The sequence below is a fragment of the Hippocampus bargibanti genome, linkage group LG14 (assembly GCF_051943395.1).
Source record: "Hippocampus bargibanti isolate YZ-2025 linkage group LG14, ASM5194339v1, whole genome shotgun sequence".
NCBI classification, from domain to species: domain Eukaryota; kingdom Metazoa; phylum Chordata; class Actinopteri; order Syngnathiformes; family Syngnathidae; genus Hippocampus; species Hippocampus bargibanti.
In genome coordinates this window covers 6,414,521-6,434,712 of record NC_142747.1, presented here as the reverse complement: position 1 = coordinate 6,434,712, position 20,192 = coordinate 6,414,521, and the positions used below count along the sequence as shown (strand labels likewise).

The 20,192-nt window shown below is 42.4% G+C and overlaps 1 protein-coding gene across 1 annotated transcript in view; it reads left to right on the top strand.

Moving 5' to 3' along the window:
* cntn5 (contactin 5) overlaps positions 1-20,192 on the top strand; it is a 130,301-nt gene that overhangs the window by 79,967 nt on the left and 30,142 nt on the right. Inside the window, exons 9-12 of the mRNA XM_089013643.1 lie at positions 2,852-3,033; positions 6,851-6,987; positions 7,109-7,238; positions 9,614-9,758. Coding sequence (XP_088869769.1) covers positions 2,852-3,033; positions 6,851-6,987; positions 7,109-7,238; positions 9,614-9,758 — 594 coding nt within the window. The remainder of the gene's footprint in view (positions 1-2,851; positions 3,034-6,850; positions 6,988-7,108; positions 7,239-9,613; positions 9,759-20,192) is intronic.

Here is a 20,192-nt window from a genome sequence, read left to right as displayed (position 1 = left end):
AGTAGACTTATTCCACTGGCAACAAATGTGAGACTTGGCAGACGTCTCATCCGAAGACGAAAACTAAGATTTATTGTTCATTTTACAACATTTAAACAAACAAACAAAAGCGCATTTTCAATCTTCTCCGGTGAAAAGTGATTTGCTTTTGTGGGGAAAAAAAGATCTTGCATCACACACTCCATTATGTTTATAATTAGTCAACATGAATTATTCATGGTTGTCTGTCATCGAGTGTCTCTAATCTAAAATAAACCACCAAAAACCTAATCACCGTTTACCTAGATTCCAATCAGCGTCGCTCATTATGCCGAGTTACTTCCTGAACGTCGCGTCGCCGGGGACCTCAAATTCGTCCGGAAAGAAGATGAACGGCAGCTGTGCCTGGATCTCTCCTAAATAAACTCAATTCTGCTTGATAGCTGTCCATCAGAAACCATTTTCCTGTGAGTTGAGACGGAAGACCTTTCAATGCGGACTTTGTAGGAGGCCACTGTTTCTTGATTAGCTTTGGGAATTAAGTCAGAGACGCCTTTTTGTTTTCCTTTTGATCCAATGGACTCTGCAAATGAGAGTGCAAAGACAATGACCGTAATTGACGTGATTAGTCTTTGTTGTTGTTGTGTTTTCAAGAGCAAAACCGTTGTCCACGGAATATAAAATGAGCCTCAGCTTTGTTTCACACTGGGCAGTATTCGGGATTCTGAGATTTCATCAATTCCTGCGCAAGATCAAGCCGTTGGTTCAGACACTCTCCACTTTGTTGCACTTGTGCCTTGAAATACTTTGGATACTTTCACCCAAATTGCCGTACAGCAGCCAACTCACTTTTTGCTTTAACTGACCCCAAGGGGAATCAAACTTGTAAAATCCTGGCAGCCGCACGTTCAGCCTCGGGGGGCAAGGGGGCGTCAGAACGGCAAGGGCTTTCACATTCAGCACCGGGCGGGAATTGAGTGCCTTATTATAACAGCGAGTTGCGCTCTTGAGGCGCCGTTTATGCATGAGAGATGGATGTTTTGGAAAGAAAGAAAAAAAATGAGTAGCGGGTCGACAATACAGTGAGACCTCAACTTACAAACACCTTATCTTACAAACTTTTCGTCTTACAAACGTCAAATTTATGGAAATGAAACCTTATAATAAGCACTATTTTCATAATACACACCCACCACGGCTGGCGGAGTGATCTTCAGCGGAAGCACACGACCAAACAGCACCAGAGGTTAAGTTAGCAACAGTCCTTATGGAGGGGTGACTCTCCTTCCATAAGCCACCAACGGCCATCAAAAAGGTAAATAAAACTTTATTTCACAGCACAGTTTATTTCTTTAATTACAGTCCTCATGTAATGCGCCTCTCTTTCCAAACAGCAATTCCCTTTGACCTTCGACCTCCAACGCCATTCCATCAAGCCATAAATGACCATCACAAATGTAAATAAAGTGACTTTATGATACAATGCAGTGTGTTTCTTTCATTACAATACAATAGCACATTTATTATACATAGAATAAGGTATGTTGTGTGTAGTTTTTAGGCTTATTTGGTTGAAAAGTATATTTTATGGAAACCCCGGAATGGATTATTCCCATTTTAATGGTTTCCTATGGGAAATTTATTTTTGAGATACACACTTGTCGCCTTACACACTGTCTGGGAACCAATTAAGTTCGTAAGTTGAGGTCTCACTCTATGAGGATCTTTAATCAAGTGAATCAAAACCATCATTCATTGACAGCCTCACACGCAGTCGATGGCAAGTCTTAATCATGGAGCCATTCCAAAGGAAGGTTAGCGCATCGATTGTGTGGAATGCTAATTGGGATGTCATCCGCGCAGGAATAAATGAAGCAAATAAATAAAGTGGACCACCATAAGCGTCTTTGATACTGTCCTCCGGTTTTTAGCAGAGGCTTATTACTTTAATTGACTTCAACAAGAGTACACATTGCTAACATCTCGTCCCTTGGGTGAACCACCCAAAACTCGCCCTCGATTCCAACACCTAATCTTGAACCCCAACTGTTGGGGTAATTCGAAACCCATTACCAACCTTGCTCCGAAACCACGAACTATCAACCGTAACAACATCCTCCATTCTCAACCATTCTAAAACATGGGAACATCTTGCGGAGGCAGTGTGATGGACTAGTACCGCCCTGCTCATTCAGAACCTGGACAAGTTGCTGACAATAATAAAACAATTAATTTTGCTGTCGGCCTGGTAGTTGAGTGGTTAGCACAACGGCTTCACAGTGCAGAGGTCGCCGGTTCGCGTCCCGGTCTGGCCTCCCTGTGTGGAGTTTGCATGTTCTCCCCGGACCCGCCTGGGTTTTCTCCGGGTCCTCCGGTTTCCTCCCACACTCCAAAAACATGCATGGCAGACAGATTAACAACTCCAAATTGTCCCTAGGTGTGAGAGTGACTGTTGTTCGTCTTTGTGTCCCCTGCCTCGTGCCCGAAGACAGCCGAGATAGGCTCCAGCACCCCCCGTGACCCTAATGAGGAATAAGCGGTATGGAAAATGGATGGATTTTGCTGTCTGATTGAAGTCCTTCAGGCAAATATACAGACCTTTCTGTGCCCTCAAGCTCAAACGCTTTTGACGCTTGACTTGAATTCATTTGAGATGTTGCGGTAGGACCTTGCGCAGGCAATGCACGCTTTAAAAATAATATGACTTACGTTGAATCAAAATTCCTCCACCGGAAAAATATATATTTTTGCTCATGTTGGCATGACTACTTTTTTTGGGTGTTTCTCGGAGAATTTTTTGAGGTTTCTTTTTTTTCCCTGAAAAAAATACAATCAACCTCATTTAGAAATTGTATGTTGTCACCTCTCATAGTCCAGTGCCCACAATAACCTGGAGGAAGATCAGCGGCAATATTCCGAAAAAGGCTCGATTACGCAAGTCTCAGGCCGTCCTGGAGATCCCCAACATCCAGCTGGAAGACTCGGGAACGTACGAGTGTAAAGCCGAGAACCAGAGGGGAGGGACAGCTTTCAAGGGAAATCTGCAGGTCTACAGTAAGTCTTGATGGTACTGGTGGTACTTGTTTTTTTTTATCTTTTTTTTGGAGTGGGGGTTATATAGAGTTAAAAATGGCTGCACGGTGTTTGAGTTGTCAATGAAAGGAACTATGAATTAAACAAACAGGAATGAGATAATGTGTCATGTAAGTACTCATGACATATTGGATTGGCTTGGTTTGGCTCTTACTTTCTTCGTCTCACAGAGGAGAAATTTACATTTCATAGCAGCAAAGTGATGAAAGGAAGAGGAAAGGAAAGGAAAGAAAGAAGTAGAAAAAGAAAATGCAGGAGCTGCTGGAAAGGCAGCCACTCTCGCTGCGCCATCTTGATGTCAAAAGAACACACAAAAAAACTAAATAACAAATAATATGAGAACGGAAAGACACAGAAAGTTCATTCTTCATTACAATTACATGTAAATGTATTTTATGTTATTGTAAGTATTTATGTATTTATTTCTTTTTCAATTCAAACCACCTTGTGTTGCTACCCGTGTTGGTCAATGGTGGGCAGACTAGGACATTGACAAAATTTTAGAAGGATATTCATACGTTTCTTTTCTTGACTCCTTGATGAGGATAAAGAATATATGCTGAAGACTACTCTCATGAATTAAGATCTGAAATGGAAAAGGCTTTTTTAAACCATTTATAGTCTCAATAATGTATGCCAGTTTATTTTTGTATTTGCACTCCCCCCCATTTTTTTCCTGTCCAGTTTATACACTGTCGCCCAACCAGATGATTGACATTTGTGTCAGTCATACCATCATTTGAGTTTCGTGATAGAATGAACGCCGTCAATAATGGCATCAGTTAAACCGCTGTGCAATTTCCGAAAATTCAGGCGTGACGCAAACCCTGGTTATCGTCACTGTGCCAAAAGGCTGCGGTGTTCTCCCGCAACAAAATTGGGTCAAAGGCTGCTGCAAAGCCCGATTAATGTTTCTCATGGCAGTTGCCAACAATATTTCTCTTGACTGATGGTAGGATTTATTTTTAACTACAAACCGAGAGAAGACTGGTGTCACGAAAACTGTAATTATAGATAAGAAAACATTGCTAATGACCATAGAAAATTAGCAGCCGCTTTTATTTTAGAACGCGGGTGGGAAAAATTTTGCGCTCAAGTTTCATGTGGTGTTTTTAAAATGAAATGATGGATTTGCTTTTATTTATAGATGAAGTTAGGGTGGTTAGGACACAATTAAGACTCTTACCCTCGACTCAGTGTATTCACGTGCTTTCGTTTTAGATGTGATTTGGCAGGTAGGCTGGGTAAAGATCTGACATTTTCAATTTGGAGCAGAAATCATAACGGCAATTTTTGAACTCGTAAAGTCTCAGTGTTTCTGTTGACAAATGCAATTTGGGAGCTTGGTGTGCTGAAGTGCTGAAGCCCGGAGTGAAATTGTATTTTTTAACAACGTTCACGTTTGGATGTTTTTATATTTTGACCAAAGAATATCAAAAGCATTTTACGGAGTCAACTTGCGACGGTTTTCAATTCTGAAAAACATGCACGACATGCTTGCCTGAACATTTTTCTTTTGTAAAAATGCTTAGCTATCGGCACGTCTCATTCGTTGTTTTGCCCACCATCATGAAAGCAGCAGAACCCAATTCCAGGCGTGCCAAAGACACGAGACCAACATAATGGGAGTGTCACAGCCTTGGCGGGGCGCGCTTCCAAGGTCCCGCATTGCCGCCTTGATTCGGTTGACAACACAAGGAGAAAAGGAGCCACAGCTTGTTTGAGGCTAAAAGTAATTTCCTTGAGGTCATCCGATACTTTGGGCTTTCATTGTGAAATGGCCATAAAGAAGCAATCAAGCCACCACATTGCACGTTGCCGAAATTGAGGTGTATGCACGGAACAGTCAACAATGGTAACAGTGGCAACCCGGAATTGCATTCGTGGCCATGAAAAGGTACAAATCTAATGGAATAATCACAGGGGCCCCATAAGGACTTGAAGAAACTATATCAAGGTCACATCACCCTGAAATTGAAGCCCCCCACCCCCACAATTATTCTCAACAAATAAATTGCCTTTTCTGACAATTCATAGAACTGACCAATGTTTGTCAACTCGATGTTTGTGAACATTTTGCCCATTTTTTTAAGACGTAAACAATATTGCCCAAGCCCTACCCCAATGAAATAAGGGCAGGCCATTTTGACCCATTGGCGCATCCATCCTAACACTACGCATGAAAAAAAATCCTATGCCTATAAATGAAGTGGAAGTCGGCCATTTTGGGCGAGTATCAGGGCTCGTCCTGTGATGAACTTCGACTCGGGAGTTGACCTAAATGTGCAATGTGCGATGTGTGTGTGCGATGTGAAATCTACTTTCATTCCTTTCATCACTTTGCTGCTGTGAAATGTAAATTTCTCCACTGTGAGACTAATAAAGGCATATCCAATCCAATCCAATGTGAAATTTCTGAGCTGTTTTAGCAACAGCACAGAGGATTCAATCTTGGATGCGTGCATCTTTAATTTTCTTTGAATTCATTTACATCTCTTTCATTTCTCTAGATTAGTCTTCGTGTTTTTTGCATTATTAACAGAACTGAGGCATAAGTTTTAACACAAAAAAGGGGGTGGGACCTTCAAAGATTAAATTGAAGGATAGAACAGGCGGGCTGCCGGTGGTTTCTCGCTTCTTGGTGGCTGATTAATATTCTCGCTCCCACGCAAGACGAACCATCCGACTCCAGCAAAAGGGCCTTGTAAATTTTAGAATCTCATGAATATACGTTCACGTATTGAAAAATGCAGTCGGCAGATAGACGGAGACTATCAGATGAAAGGGAGAGCGCATCAAGCGCACATTTCTTGCAAGCTTTCGAGAAGGACGTTGCAGTGTAAAAGCCGGGCTGCGGGAAAAATCACGTACATTGCGAGATTTTCAAACATAAGCTCTGAATTTCGAATGATATGAAGGTGCTGGAAGGAAGTAAGTGTACACTTTCAAAGTTTATGTTGTGATCAGAATCAGAATCATCCTTATTGCCAAGTATGTAGAACACACAAGGAATTTGTTTCCGGTCGAACACGCTGCACTAGTATCATCAGCAAAAAAATTGCAAAGAGGCACTATACAATTCCATTTGGGCGACTGTTCAAAGAGTTAATGGCTTGGGGGAAGAAGCTGTTTAAATGTCGTCTGGATTTGGTGCGCATGGATCGGTAGCGCCTGCCTGAGGGGAGTAGCTGGAAAAGGTGGTGGGCAGGGTGCGGAGGGTCCCGTATGATTTTCCGCACCCTAGTTTGGAGTCTTGCAGTGTGCAAGTCCTCGAGAGTGGGTAGGGCGGTGACAATATTTTTTTCCGCCGTCCTAACTGTCCGTTGAAGTCGGATTTTGTCCATTTTTGTGGCGGGCCCGAACCAAACAGTGATGGAAGAACACAGGATGGATTCAATGACAGCCGATGGAAAAAGAGAAACAAAAACACTCAAACAACAAATGAACAAAACATTGGCTTTTCAAAAATAAAGTAAACTAAGCTGCTCTAAAAAAATAACACTAAAACAACTAAAGAACACAACAAAGCTTTTAAAAAAATTAAAGGATAAAAAGGATTAATTAAAGGATGAAATAAACATAAAAATACTGACAAATCCTTCTGTATTTGTTTGTTGATTATTGATTTTGATCATCTGATCTGATTGATGAGAAGTGAGCTCAAAGCCAGCAAAAGATGTTAACAGCCGCACGAGATGTAGACTGCGCAGGGGACGTTTCAGTGATTGTGCTTGTAATTTTTCCTCCTCCTCATTCTCACTCTCGCGCTTTCTTCCAGTGCTGCCGCAGTGGGTGCGAATGATTAATGACACTCAGCTGGATAGTGGGGAGAAGCTCCAGTGGGAGTGCAAGGCCACGGGAAGGCCTCGGCCTACCTATCGCTGGCTGCGTAACGGTTTGCCCTTGACGTCTCAGGTACAAGCACCTTGCCTCTTCTTCTTTTTGCTGAAAGAACCGCAAAAAAAATAAAAGACCTCAAGATGCTGATTGTTGTCATGAATCATCATCAAATGCTCATTAATTCAACTCATTCCAGGGTCGTATGGAGATTGTGAACGGCGAGCTCTCTATTAGCAAGCTGCAGCCAGTTGACTCAGGAATGTACCAGTGTGTGGCAGAAAATAAGTACGGCGCCATTTACTCCAACGCCGAACTCAAGATTTTAGGTAAACCCTGAGCTACACACATTTTTAAACCTTGGATCACGACATCATCATGTCTGGTCAATGGCAAATTTTAATCCAAGATGCCTCAATTCCTCAAATCACAGCCACATGTATAAATAATGTCATTGTGTGTAGACTTGAATAGTGGAGTGAATACTCCTTGCACACTCTGACATGATATGAAACCAGCACTGCCACCTACTCTAGTGGATATGCAATTACACATTTCCGATGATGAAAAAGAAATTAAAAAAAAAAAAACACAGGAGACCAACACAGCCACCGACTGTGTTGGATAAGCAATTACATGTTCTTGATGATGAAAAGAAATAAAAAACATGTTCCTTGGGGTCACAAACCCTTCCTTCCCTGTTCAAGAAGTATTGGAGGATTGAAGAATATTTTAATTCCATTTCCCAATAATAATACATAATAATAATAATAATAATAATAATAATAATAATAATAATAATAATAATAATAATAATAAAACATTATTATAACTTGGTCTTGATTTATTTTACTTCTGTTAATTTAGCTTTAAATCAGGAACACCGACCGGCATTCTATGACTGTGTAGCATTTTTCACCTTAACTTTTTAAGCCCTGTTGATTCAATATAAGAAATATTGCCAAACCAGATTAGGAGCCTTAATGGACAGATAATTTACTTTTAATTATGCCCGACTTGGAGGGCATCCATGGAAACAGTTTCTTTACCGTAAGAGGCCAATGGACCCAGAATTTTTGGAGTGTGAATAATGCTCAGTGCTTGCGCCGTGGGAATGACTCCAGGTTAATGACTTGTTTTTCATATCAACTGTGTCACCCAGTTTAGAAGATGAGCAAAACTTGAATGAAACTTTAACAAGACCTGATGAGGGTGCCGGATAGTTCTGATCTGGTGATGCCCTTATACAAACCTCGGGACCGATTACATGGCTAATAACGGCCGCCAGGTGCGGGTGAGCGACAAGCTGAGGCACCGTGGGCCACATAGGCGCGGAGCCGATGATGACGCCGATTGGTGGCGGGTGGTGGCTGATGCCAACAGCAGGCGAGCACAGTCCTACTCTGACGGTCGGCCTTGAGCTACGGTCGGGATTGAATTGTCATTGTGCGTGATGTCACTTGGAAAGACTCACTCAGAATCTGAATAATGCTGGCTGACAAAGCCTCGGAGAAGGCCTTGATGTATATTACAGATGATGATGATGATGACCCACTTCACATTTACGCCTTCATTTGTTGTGGACAGAACAAGGTCATCATCGTTTGGGGATGTTTTGTTGTAGTTTTTAATTTTATTGATGTATTTATTTGTTTGTTTGTTTATTACTTTCATGTATTTATTCATTGTATTACATTTTAGCAGAGTAGATAAAGTGCGTGTATGATGACTGTAACACAGTTGTGAACTGTGCTGTCGGTGTGACGGAGGAATTCAAGGTGCAGGTGGGACTCCATCAGATGGTCAGCTCAGAGCCCCTTCTTATTCGCTATGGTGATGGACAGGCTGACAGATGATGTTAGATAGGAATCTCCTTGGACGATGATGTTTAAAGATGACATTGTGATCTGTAGCGAGAGCAGGGAACAGGTGGAGGAGAAACTAGAGAGGTGGAGGTTTGGCCTATATGTGTGATGTTACAGAGAGAAGAGATAAATAAGGTGGAGAATTTTAAGTGCTTAGGGTCATCTGTCCAGAGCAATGGAGAGTGTGGAAAAGAGGGGAAGAAGCGTGGACAGGCAGGCTGGGAAGGCTGGAGAAAAATATCAGATGTGATGTGTGACAGAAGATTTTCAGCTAAGATGAAAGAAAAGGAGTAGAAAACTGTGGTGGAACCTGCCATGACTGGACTGGAGACAGTGCCACTGGCGAAAAGACAGGAAGCAGAGATGAAGATTTTTTTGGGAGTGACCAGGTTGGACAGGATCATGAATGAGTACATCAGAGGGACAACTCACTTTCGAGGCTTTGGAGAGAAAGTCCAAGAGGCCAGACAGACTGAGATGAGATGGCTTGGACATGTCCAGAGGAAAGAGAGTGAACATATTGGGAGAAGGATACATAGAGGAAGACCAAAGAGGAGGTTTATGGATGTTGTCAAAGAGGACATGACGGTAGCTGATGTGAGGTAAGAGGATGCACAAAACACGGTTAGATGGAGGACACTGATTCGCTGTGGCAAAAGGAAAAGAATAAGAGACTATTTTGCTTTTTTTGTTATTGCTTGTTTTCGTTGAGTTTTTTTTTCAGAAGTAGTTGTTTATTTGTTTGTTTATTTATTTATTTGTTTCAGATAACCACGATAAACACAAAGGGGCCGTGACCCTGTTTTCGCTTCATGCCCTTTTTTTTGTACTCGTCACAGCATCTGCACCTGTCTTTGTGCCCGATCCGGTGCGAGTCGTTGCCACGCTTGGCAAGGACGCTTTCATAGAGTGCAAACCTCGGGCGTCACCCAAGCCACGGGTCACGTGGAGGCGAATGGACCGGAGGATGCAGCCCAGTAAAAGGTATAGCCATTTTGTTATAATGCCTCACAGAGAGACACAGAAAGTTCCGTGTTTTCCGGTGTATGAGGCGCACAGGAGTTTAAGGCGCACTTATGCAGCATCATAGCCATATGCTTCCTTGAGGTGTTTTTCAACTCCATGAATTGACCCGAGCAATTTGTAGACCTGTAGCATCATTTTAAAATTGATTCGAAGAAGACTGTTTTAATAATTACGTCAAACAGAGAGCTTCTTCTTTTCCTTTCGGCTTTTCCCCTCGGGGATCGCCACGGCCTCCATCTAACCCGGTTTTGTGCATCCTCTTCTCTCACACCAGCTCGTCCATGTCCTCTTTGACAACATCCACAAACCTTCTCTTAGGTCTTCCTTTGGGTCTCCTGCCTGGCAATACAAGGTTCAGCATCCTTCTCCCGATGTTTACACTCTCCTCTTCTGGACATGTCAAAACCACCTCAATCTGGCATCTCTGACTTTCTCTCCAACGCCTCTATTATGGGTTGTCCCTCTGATATACTCATTCCCGGTCCTATCCAACCTGGTTACTCCCAAAGAAAACATAAATATCTTCATCTCTGCTACTTCCAACTCTGCTTCCTGTCTTTTCTTCAGTGGCACTGTCTCCAGTCAGAACATCATGGCTGGTCTCACCACAGTTTTCTACATCTTGCTTTTTATCCTGCCTGAAACTCTTCTATCACACATCACACCTGACATTTTTCTCCAGCCGTTCCAGCCAGCCTGGATATGCTTCTTCACCTCTTTTGCACACTCTCCATTGATCTGGGCAGCTGACACCAAGTACTTAAAATCCTCCAACCTTCTTTATCTCTTCTCCCTGTAAACTCACTTTTGTACATGGGTCCCTCTCACACACATATATTCCATTTTGCTGCGACTGACCTGCATTCCTCTATTTTCCAGGGCAAACCTCCACCTTCTCGTTTCTTCTCCATCAGATGAAATGCAAATGAAATGGAGAGCAAAGCGTTAATCAATTCCTGTATTTTGTTTTTCTCCTTCTCCTTTCCCTTTCTTAATTCTTTCCTAACTTTTCTGCTGTGAAATGTAACTTTGTCCACTATGAGACTATTAAAGGCTAATCTAATTTAATATAATCTAATCTAAGATTCTCATGGTCCATCTTGGAGGATCCAAGTCTTCTGGGTTCGTTTTTCATCCGATAGAAGGTCGTTTGAGTGTCGAAAGTCCCATCTCAATCCATCCACACTTGGTTTTAGATTTGGTCTTTTTTTTAAGACTGTGACTCAGAGTATTTAAAACACATTCATTTTGAGTTGTTTTTAAGGGGCTGTAACCGAGTAATCAAATTTGGTTTTCCCACAAAAAGAGCAGCAATGATTCCATAGCATTATAGAATTGTAAATGACCACGTCACTCGTGCTTTGCGACTTCCCGCCGCTGCCGCGACGCACATTGCACGGCGACAACGACCAATAATTGTTTACCGACCGTTTTAATAGCAGCATCTTGCATGCTTATAAAGCATCAAAGTTTATTTTCTTTTCCTCCGAGTTAAAATATCCGCAAACTCATGAAAAAAGTTTGTCTTGCCACTCTATCTTTATGTATATTTATTTATTTAGTTACTTTTTTTCAGACTTCTCCCTGCGGTGATGAGCCTTAGGAGGCGTGTCATTTTTATTAGTGTGACTGAGATGAAGTGTCAGTGCAAAACAAAACATTGTTGCTTGATAAAAAAAAATCCCTCTTGGATCCCACGATTGCATTCAGAGCTCTCGCGCATTTGGGGGCGTCATCCTTTTACCGGGAGCATCCATGGGGCTCTGTCAATCAAAGTGAGTGGCGTAAGAATCTGTATTCGGATGCTCTTGGACCTTTTATATTTAGCCTGCAAGAATGTGCCTTGGTTCGATGATCAAAATCCTCGAGAGTGTCACTGCTAACGTGTCCAAGTTCCTTTGATGTGGTCATTTTAATAGAAATATTTCATCCAGCAAAAACAAAAGAAAAAAATGTGAATTGCGAATTGAGCTGTTGTTTGAACTCAGGATCGCAGCTGAATGATGGCTTTTGGGCTTGGCGGAGTGTGTGGTCCCATAAAATGATGATTAATGACTCAAACTCGACGGAACCCGATAAAACCTAAGAGGCATTCGTCAAAGCTACAAATTCTATTTTTCTGCGGCGGCTGTGGCGAAAAAAAATTGCACCTGTGCTCGGGCTCTTATCTTGCCTGAGATACAGTCAAGTATTCTGGGTGTAGAAAACTACGGTGGCCCATAGGGGGTAAATGCACATACAAATTACAGTCCAGTGATACCTCGGTTTACGGACACTTTGGCGAGAATATAATCTTGGCATACAAACTAGTTTTCGGCGGACGAACCAAACCACACAGGGCCACGGTGGCTGCCGGACTAGTTTTCCGCGGGTGAACACAAAACCACACGGTCGAACAGCGCCACGGTCCCTGGCGGACTAGTTTTCCACACCCCCTTTGAGTGCAGACGTGGTTTGCTATCGAGTGAAGTACTTTTGCTCTTATGGGACCGAAAAAGACCCCACCACAGGCTAGTGTTCAGCCAAAGAGGACACAAAACAAAACTACGGTCGAGCAGAAGATTATCAAGAAACACAAACGAGGTGTGCGTTTGTGTGACTTAGCGTCCCCGTACCAGTACGCTAAATCGACCATTGCCACGTGTGGCGAAGGGTGTTTCTGTGTTGTCTCAGGCTATTGAAGAGGTTGAAAAACTTGATTGACTGTTGATTTTGATTAACGAAAAGCAGGTAGCAGGGGACCGTGTGAGTGAGGGTATTATCGCTGAGAAAGCATAGCAACTTCACTCGGATATCATAAAGAGGCAACTACATTAATGACCATCACAAAGGTAAATAAAACAACTTTATTATAGAGTTTAGGTTACAATCCAATAGCACATTTATTGTACATAAAATAAGTTATATTTTATGTAGTTTTAAGGCTTATTTAGTAGAAAATTATATTTTATGGGGACCAGGGAACGGATTATTCTCATTTTTAATGGTTTCTTATGGGAAATAAATGTTTGGCAGACAAACTTTTCACCTTTCACACACTTTCTGGGAACCAATTAAGTTCATAAGCTGAGGTATCACTGTACTCCAAATCAAAAACTACGGCAAGAACAAAATGATGCAAGTTCACGCCATTAATCACAAATTTGCCCGGCCACAGTTTCACACCCCCACACCCACCCAAGATGAGATGGCGCTCTGTGTAAAAAACGGCTTTTTATTATCGCATCAAAGTTTGCTGGACATTTCCGACCGAACGAGGACAAACCCATAGCCTCCCGTCACTCTTCCCGGACGAAATGAATCAGCAGCGCGTTTGTAAGGTCAACGCTGATCCAGCGTCTGATTATGGCGATTCCGATCTAGAAACAAAAGCGGCGCTCGGGTGTCGACCCGGGCGGACTATGGCAAAGATTTCGTGACATTGGCCTTTGTTGGAGTGGCAAGGTTTATGGACGGCAGGCCTATCATTCTTTTTCGGGGTGAATCGAAAATGCCTGCGTGTTTATCTGCCATTGACAGCTGTCCCGACTTAATGAAGGTGCGTAATTACGGTAGCTGATGTGAGGTAAGAGGATGCACAAAACACGGTTAGATGGAGGACACTGATTCGCTGTGGCAAAAGGAAAAGAATAAGAGACTATTTTGCTTTTTTTGTTATTGCTTGTTTTCGTTGAGTTTTTTTTTCAGAAGTAGTTGTTTATTTGTTTGTTTATTTATTTATTTGTTTCAGATAACCACGATAAACACAAAGGGGCCGTGACCCTGTTTTCGCTTCATGCCCTTTTTTTTGTACTCGTCACAGCATCTGCACCTGTCTTTGTGCCCGATCCGGTGCGAGTCGTTGCCACGCTTGGCAAGGACGCTTTCATAGAGTGCAAACCTCGGGCGTCACCCAAGCCACGGGTCACGTGGAGGCGAATGGACCGGAGGATGCAGCCCAGTAAAAGGTATAGCCATTTTGTTATAATGCCTCACAGAGAGACACAGAAAGTTCCGTGTTTTCCGGTGTATGAGGCGCACAGGAGTTTAAGGCGCACACCCAACGAATCAAAGTCAAAAAGTCAAAGTCAGCTTTATTGTCAAATATGCTAATATGCATGACATACAAACATGCATGACATGCAAATTTCCCCATTGCGGGACGAATAAAGGTAATCTGATTCTGATTCTGATACAGCACAGATTAAATTACTGTCCTCTCGACCCAGCATGCAAGGCACTTATAATTACTTAACAAACATAAACATGAAAACGCCAATTTGCCGGGAGAGGGGAGCCGCTGCGTGTTCACGCGCCGCTATCTTGCTAAAAATTTTCCGGTATATAAGGCACACCGAACTATAAGGTGCACCTTCAATGAATGAAAAACATTTTCCAAATATATAAATATACAAAAGTTTTGCAAATATTAGGCACACCACAATAGAGGCTGGGGTTACACACTACTTCTACCCCAGGGGGGAAATGGAGTCGTGGCTGCTGACAGTAGTTGCGAGACCTGTTGTGGCTCAATATTACTTGACATGTAAGGCACACCTGAGTATACGGCGCAGGGTCATATTTGGAAGAAAGTAAGATGTGGCATTGTACACCGGAGAACACGGTCGTTTAAAATGATAGTTACTTCGTTTATCGATGAGAAGGTTTCTTCAGCCGTCATCTGTGCAATTTTGAAGGTCTCGGACGTTTCGCCTCCTTTGTTTATTTATTGAAAAAAATAAAATGAAGAAATTATGATTTTAAAATGGCTTTGAAAAGACCAGAATCATTGATACATTTAAGGAAACATAAAAGTGTTTAACTTGCTTTCAAAAGCATTTAACCTTGTGTCTAATTTCGTTTGTTTATGCAGCATCATAGCCATATGCTTCCTTGAGGTGTTTTTCAACTCCATGAATTGACCCGAGCAATTTGTAGACCTGTAGCATCATTTTAAAATTGATTCGAAGAAGACTGTTTTAATAATTACGTCAAACAGAGAGCTTCTTCTTTTCCTTTCGGCTTTTCCCCTCGGGGATCGCCACGGCCTCCATCTAACCCGGTTTTGTGCATCCTCTTCTCTCACACCAGCTCGTCCATGTCCTCTTTGACAACATCCACAAACCTTCTCTTAGGTCTTCCTTTGGGTCTCCTGCCTGGCAATACAAGGCTCAGCATCCCTCTCCTTTACACTCTCCTCTTCTGGACATGTCCAAACCACCTCAATCTGGCATCTCTGACTTTCTCTCCAACGCCTCTATTATGGGTTGTCCCTCTGATATACTCATTCCCGGTCCTATCCAACCTGTTCACTCCCAAAGAAAACATAAACATCTTCATCTCTGCTACTTCCAACTCTGCTTCCTGTCTTTTCTTCAGTGGCACTGTCTCCAGTCAGAACATCATGGCTGGTCTCACCACAGTTTTCTACATCTTGCTTTTTATCCTGCCTGAAACTCTTCTATCACACATCACACCTGACATTTTTCTCCAGCCGTTCCAGCCAGCCTGGATATGCTTCTTCACCTCTTTTGCACACTCTCCATTGATCTGGGCAGCTGACACCAAGTACTTAAAATCCTCCAACCTTCTTTATCTCTTCTCCCTGTAAACTCACTTTTGTACATGGGTACCTCTCACACACATATATTCCATTTTGCTGCGACTGACCTGCATTCCTCTATTTTCCAGGGCAAACCTCCACCTTCTCGTTTCTTCTCCATCAGATGAAATGCAAATGAAATGGAGAGCAAAGCGTTAATCAATTCCTGTATTTTGTTTTTCTCCTTCTCCTTTCCCTTTCTTAATTCTTTCCTAACTTTTCTGCTGTGAAATGTAAATTTGTCCACTATGAGACTATTAAAGGCTAATCTAATTTAATATAATCTAATCTAAGATTCTCATGGTCCATCTTGGAGGATCCAAGTCTTCTGGGTTCGTTTTTCATCCGATAGAAGGTCGTTTGAGTGTCGAAAGTCCCATCTCAATCCATCCACACTTGGTTTTAGATTTGGTCTTTTTTTTAAGACTGTGACTCAGAGTATTTAAAACACATTCATTTTGAGTTGTTTTTAAGGGGCTGTAACCGAGTAATCAAATTTGGTTTTCCCACAAAAAGAGCAGCAATGATTCCATAGCATTATAGAATTGTAAATGACCACGTCACTCGTGCTTTGCGACTTCCCGCCGCTGCCGCGACGCACATTGCACGGCGACAACGACCAATAATTGTTTACCGACCGTTTTAATAGCAGCATCTTGCATGCTTATAAAGCATCAAAGTTTATTTTCTTTTCCTCCGAGTTAAAATATCCGCAAACTCATGAAAAAAGTTTGTCTTGCCACTCTATCTTTATGTATATTTATTTATTTAGTTACTTTTTTTCAGACTTCTCCCTGCGGTGATGAGCCTTAGGAGGCGTGTCATTTTTATTAGTGTGACTGAGATGAAGTGTCAGTGCAAAACAAAACATTGTTGCTTGATAAAAAAAAATCCCTCTTGGATCCCACGATTGCATTCAGAGCTCTCGCGCATTTGGGGGCGTCATCCTTTTACCGGGAGCATCCATGGGGCTCTGTCAATCAAAGTGAGTGGCGTAAGAATCTGTATTCGGATGCTCTTGGACCTTTTATATTTAGCCTGCAAGAATGTGCCTTGGTTCGATGATCAAAATCCTCGAGAGTGTCACTGCTAACGTGTCCAAGTTCCTTTGATGTGGTCATTTTAATAGAAATATTTCATCCAGCAAAAACAAAAGAAAAAAATGTGAATTGCGAATTGAGCTGTTGTTTGAACTCAGGATCGCAGCTGAATGATGGCTTTTGGGCTTGGCGGAGTGTGTGGTCCCATAAAATGATGATTAATGACTCAAACTCGACGGAACCCGATAAAACCTAAGAGGCATTCGTCAAAGCTACAAATTCTATTTTTCTGCGGCGGCTGTGGCGAAAAAAAATTGCACCTGTGCTCGGGCTCTTATCTTGCCTGAGATACAGTCAAGTATTCTGGGTGTAGAAAACTACGGTGGCCCATAGGGGGTAAATGCACATACAAATTACAGTCCAGTGATACCTCGGTTTACGGACACTTTGGCGAGAATATAATCTTGGCATACAAACTAGTTTTCGGCGGACGAACCAAACCACACAGGGCCACGGTGGCTGCCGGACTAGTTTTCCGCGGGTGAACACAAAACCACACGGTCGAACAGCGCCACGGTCCCTGGCGGACTAGTTTTCCACACCCCCTTTGAGTGCAGACGTGGTTTGCTATCGAGTGAAGTACTTTTGCTCTTATGGGACCGAAAAAGACCCCACCACAGGCTAGTGTTCAGCCAAAGAGGACACAAAACAAAACTACGGTCGAGCAGAAGATTATCAAGAAACACAAACGAGGTGTGCGTTTGTGTGACTTAGCGTCCCCGTACCAGTACGCTAAATCGACCATTGCCACGTGTGGCGAAGGGTGTTTCTGTGTTGTCTCAGGCTATTGAAGAGGTTGAAAAACTTGATTGACTGTTGATTTTGATTAACGAAAAGCAGGTAGCAGGGGACCGTGTGAGTGAGGGTATTATCGCTGAGAAAGCATAGCAACTTCACTCGGATATCATAAAGAGGCAACTACATTAATGACCATCACAAAGGTAAATAAAACAACTTTATTATAGAGTTTAGGTTACAATCCAATAGCACATTTATTGTACATAAAATAAGTTATATTTTATGTAGTTTTAAGGCTTATTTAGTAGAAAATTATATTTTATGGGGACCAGGGAACGGATTATTCTCATTTTTAATGGTTTCTTATGGGAAATAAATGTTTGGCAGACAAACTTTTCACCTTTCACACACTTTCTGGGAACCAATTAAGTTCATAAGCTGAGGTATCACTGTACTCCAAATCAAAAACTACGGCAAGAACAAAATGATGCAAGTTCACGCCATTAATCACAAATTTGCCCGGCCACAGTTTCACACCCCCACACCCACCCAAGATGAGATGGCGCTCTGTGTAAAAAACGGCTTTTTATTATCGCATCAAAGTTTGCTGGACATTTCCGACCGAACGAGGACAAACCCATAGCCTCCCGTCACTCTTCCCGGACGAAATGAATCAGCAGCGCGTTTGTAAGGTCAACGCTGATCCAGCGTCTGATTATGGCGATTCCGATCTAGAAACAAAAGCGGCGCTCGGGTGTCGACCCGGGCGGACTATGGCAAAGATTTCGTGACATTGGCCTTTGTTGGAGTGGCAAGGTTTATGGACGGCAGGCCTATCATTCTTTTTCGGGGTGAATCGAAAATGCCTGCGTGTTTATCTGCCATTGACAGCTGTCCCGACTTAATGAAGGTGCGTAATTAACATGGATTTCCGCTAATGTTAAGCCTTTTGTTGCTTAAACACAAGGTGTTCATCCCGTTTTGTTTTTTTGTGGACAATGATCAGTATGTTTTTGTTGTATTTATTTTCTTTCTGGCACAAGGATTGGTTCAGTGTAGCCATTAATTTTGTCACCATTATTGACTAGTGCCATCCAACCATTTTCTGCGCCCCGGGACCGTTCGCAGTATACATATAGACAAACAGGGGAATAAAACCTCCATCCCTTTGACCGTAAATCATGTCACCATTGTTTCATGCTTTTGACGACAGAATAACCATAATAATCATGAATTAGCATTGTATTCCATACCCATATTGTATTACCATAAACTCCCACCTGAATCGGGCAGTCAAAACAGATATGATATGATATAATGTACTGTGTTTCGTGTGTACACATTTTACTCACTTTTACCAGGTCGATATGATCAAAGTTTTAAATAACAGTCTAATTAAACAAATGCTTTATAAAGGCAGTTAGGACCTTTTTCAGACTTATTGTAAGTTACTGACTGCTTTTCATCGTATGTATCAGAGCTCAGCGCCTAAGACCGTATATCATGAGTGTCTTTGACACGTTGACCGCGAACTGTGTCACAGTTATAATAGGCCATCTGCATGACCTGAAATGAAATGACACCTCTGCCTTGTTTCATATGTAAATAACACTTGAATCCCATAGTCGAGTCATTTTCAAATAAGTCAGTTCTATATTGTAATTCTTAGCTTTCAATATCCCTGCGCTCGACTCAATTTGCACGTTCTAGGTAGGCACCTGTCCCCGTCCTGTCCTTTATCCGTCAACGTCCTTGCGGGGCTATGTGAATTTCCTAATGCCCCCCATTTGAAAAATGCCTCCTGGCTGTAGATTGCCTCGTGAATTGCTCTTGTCAAGAGTCGGTCACGCCTTCCAGGCTTCCTCTTTACCAATTTCCATCAGCTTTGCACATGAAGAAGGGGGAAGGGCGGGTTTGGGAGGGTTCGATTTAAATGCCAAACAATATTAATTAATTTGAATGGCATAGACGCCTCAGAACCCTTAAGTAGATGACGACAATGGGCGGGTGTTCATTTCAACATAATGGGATGTTGTCCTCCAAGGTGGGTGTAATTCACATGTGCGAGTCACAAGGAAGTCGCAAGTCCTACCCGTCAAGTTTAAAACAAGTCCCCGGATACTGTTGAAAAAAAAAAAAACACAATTGCCAGCCAATTTAACTCATATACTGCCAGATGATGTGCAAACTTTTGTCCACTCCAGTGCCAGGGTTTTTGTCATTTTCACTCAAATTCCAGGACCCACAAAATATTGAGTTTTAGGACTACATACACGTTCAATCGATGAAAAGGTTTCTTCCGCTGTTATCTGTACTTCTTTGAAGGTGTCGGACGTTTCGCTTCTTATCCAAGAAACTTCGTCAACAAACTAAAGTCTTACTGGTAGTTTAGGCCCGATATATATCCCTAGTGTCCAGACATGGCGGTGCCGGACTCTGCTATGATAGGTCCCTGCTCTCAGATTGGGGGGAGCAGAGGACTACTCCCTGCCACTCCACTGATGGTTCCTATTGTTCTGACTAACGACTGGCCTGAATGCCCCACTTCCACCAGTATCACCTGATCAGTATTCCTAATCCTATTTTGCCTAAGTAGGCTGTACGAACGATCCAAATTGAACCTCACCCCACCAAACCGGTTTAATGAAGGATTTAGTTGTTTTATGAAAATTGCTTCTTTTACTCCCCTTTCAAACCATCTACGTTCTTTCACTAAGATTTTCACCTCATTGTCGTCGAATGGGTGGTTGCTAGCTTTTAGGTGCATATGTACTGCCGATTGAGGCCCACTAGTATTATCCCTGCGATGTTGATAGTTTTTTTGAGAATGTGTTTAGTCTCCCCAATGTACTGCTCTTTACAATTTTCATTCTTACAATGTATTGAATAAACTACATTACTTTGCTGCTGGGGTTGGGACAGTCTCAGTGGTGAGGACGAGACTGCTGGCGGACGTTTCTCTGCATGAAAGAA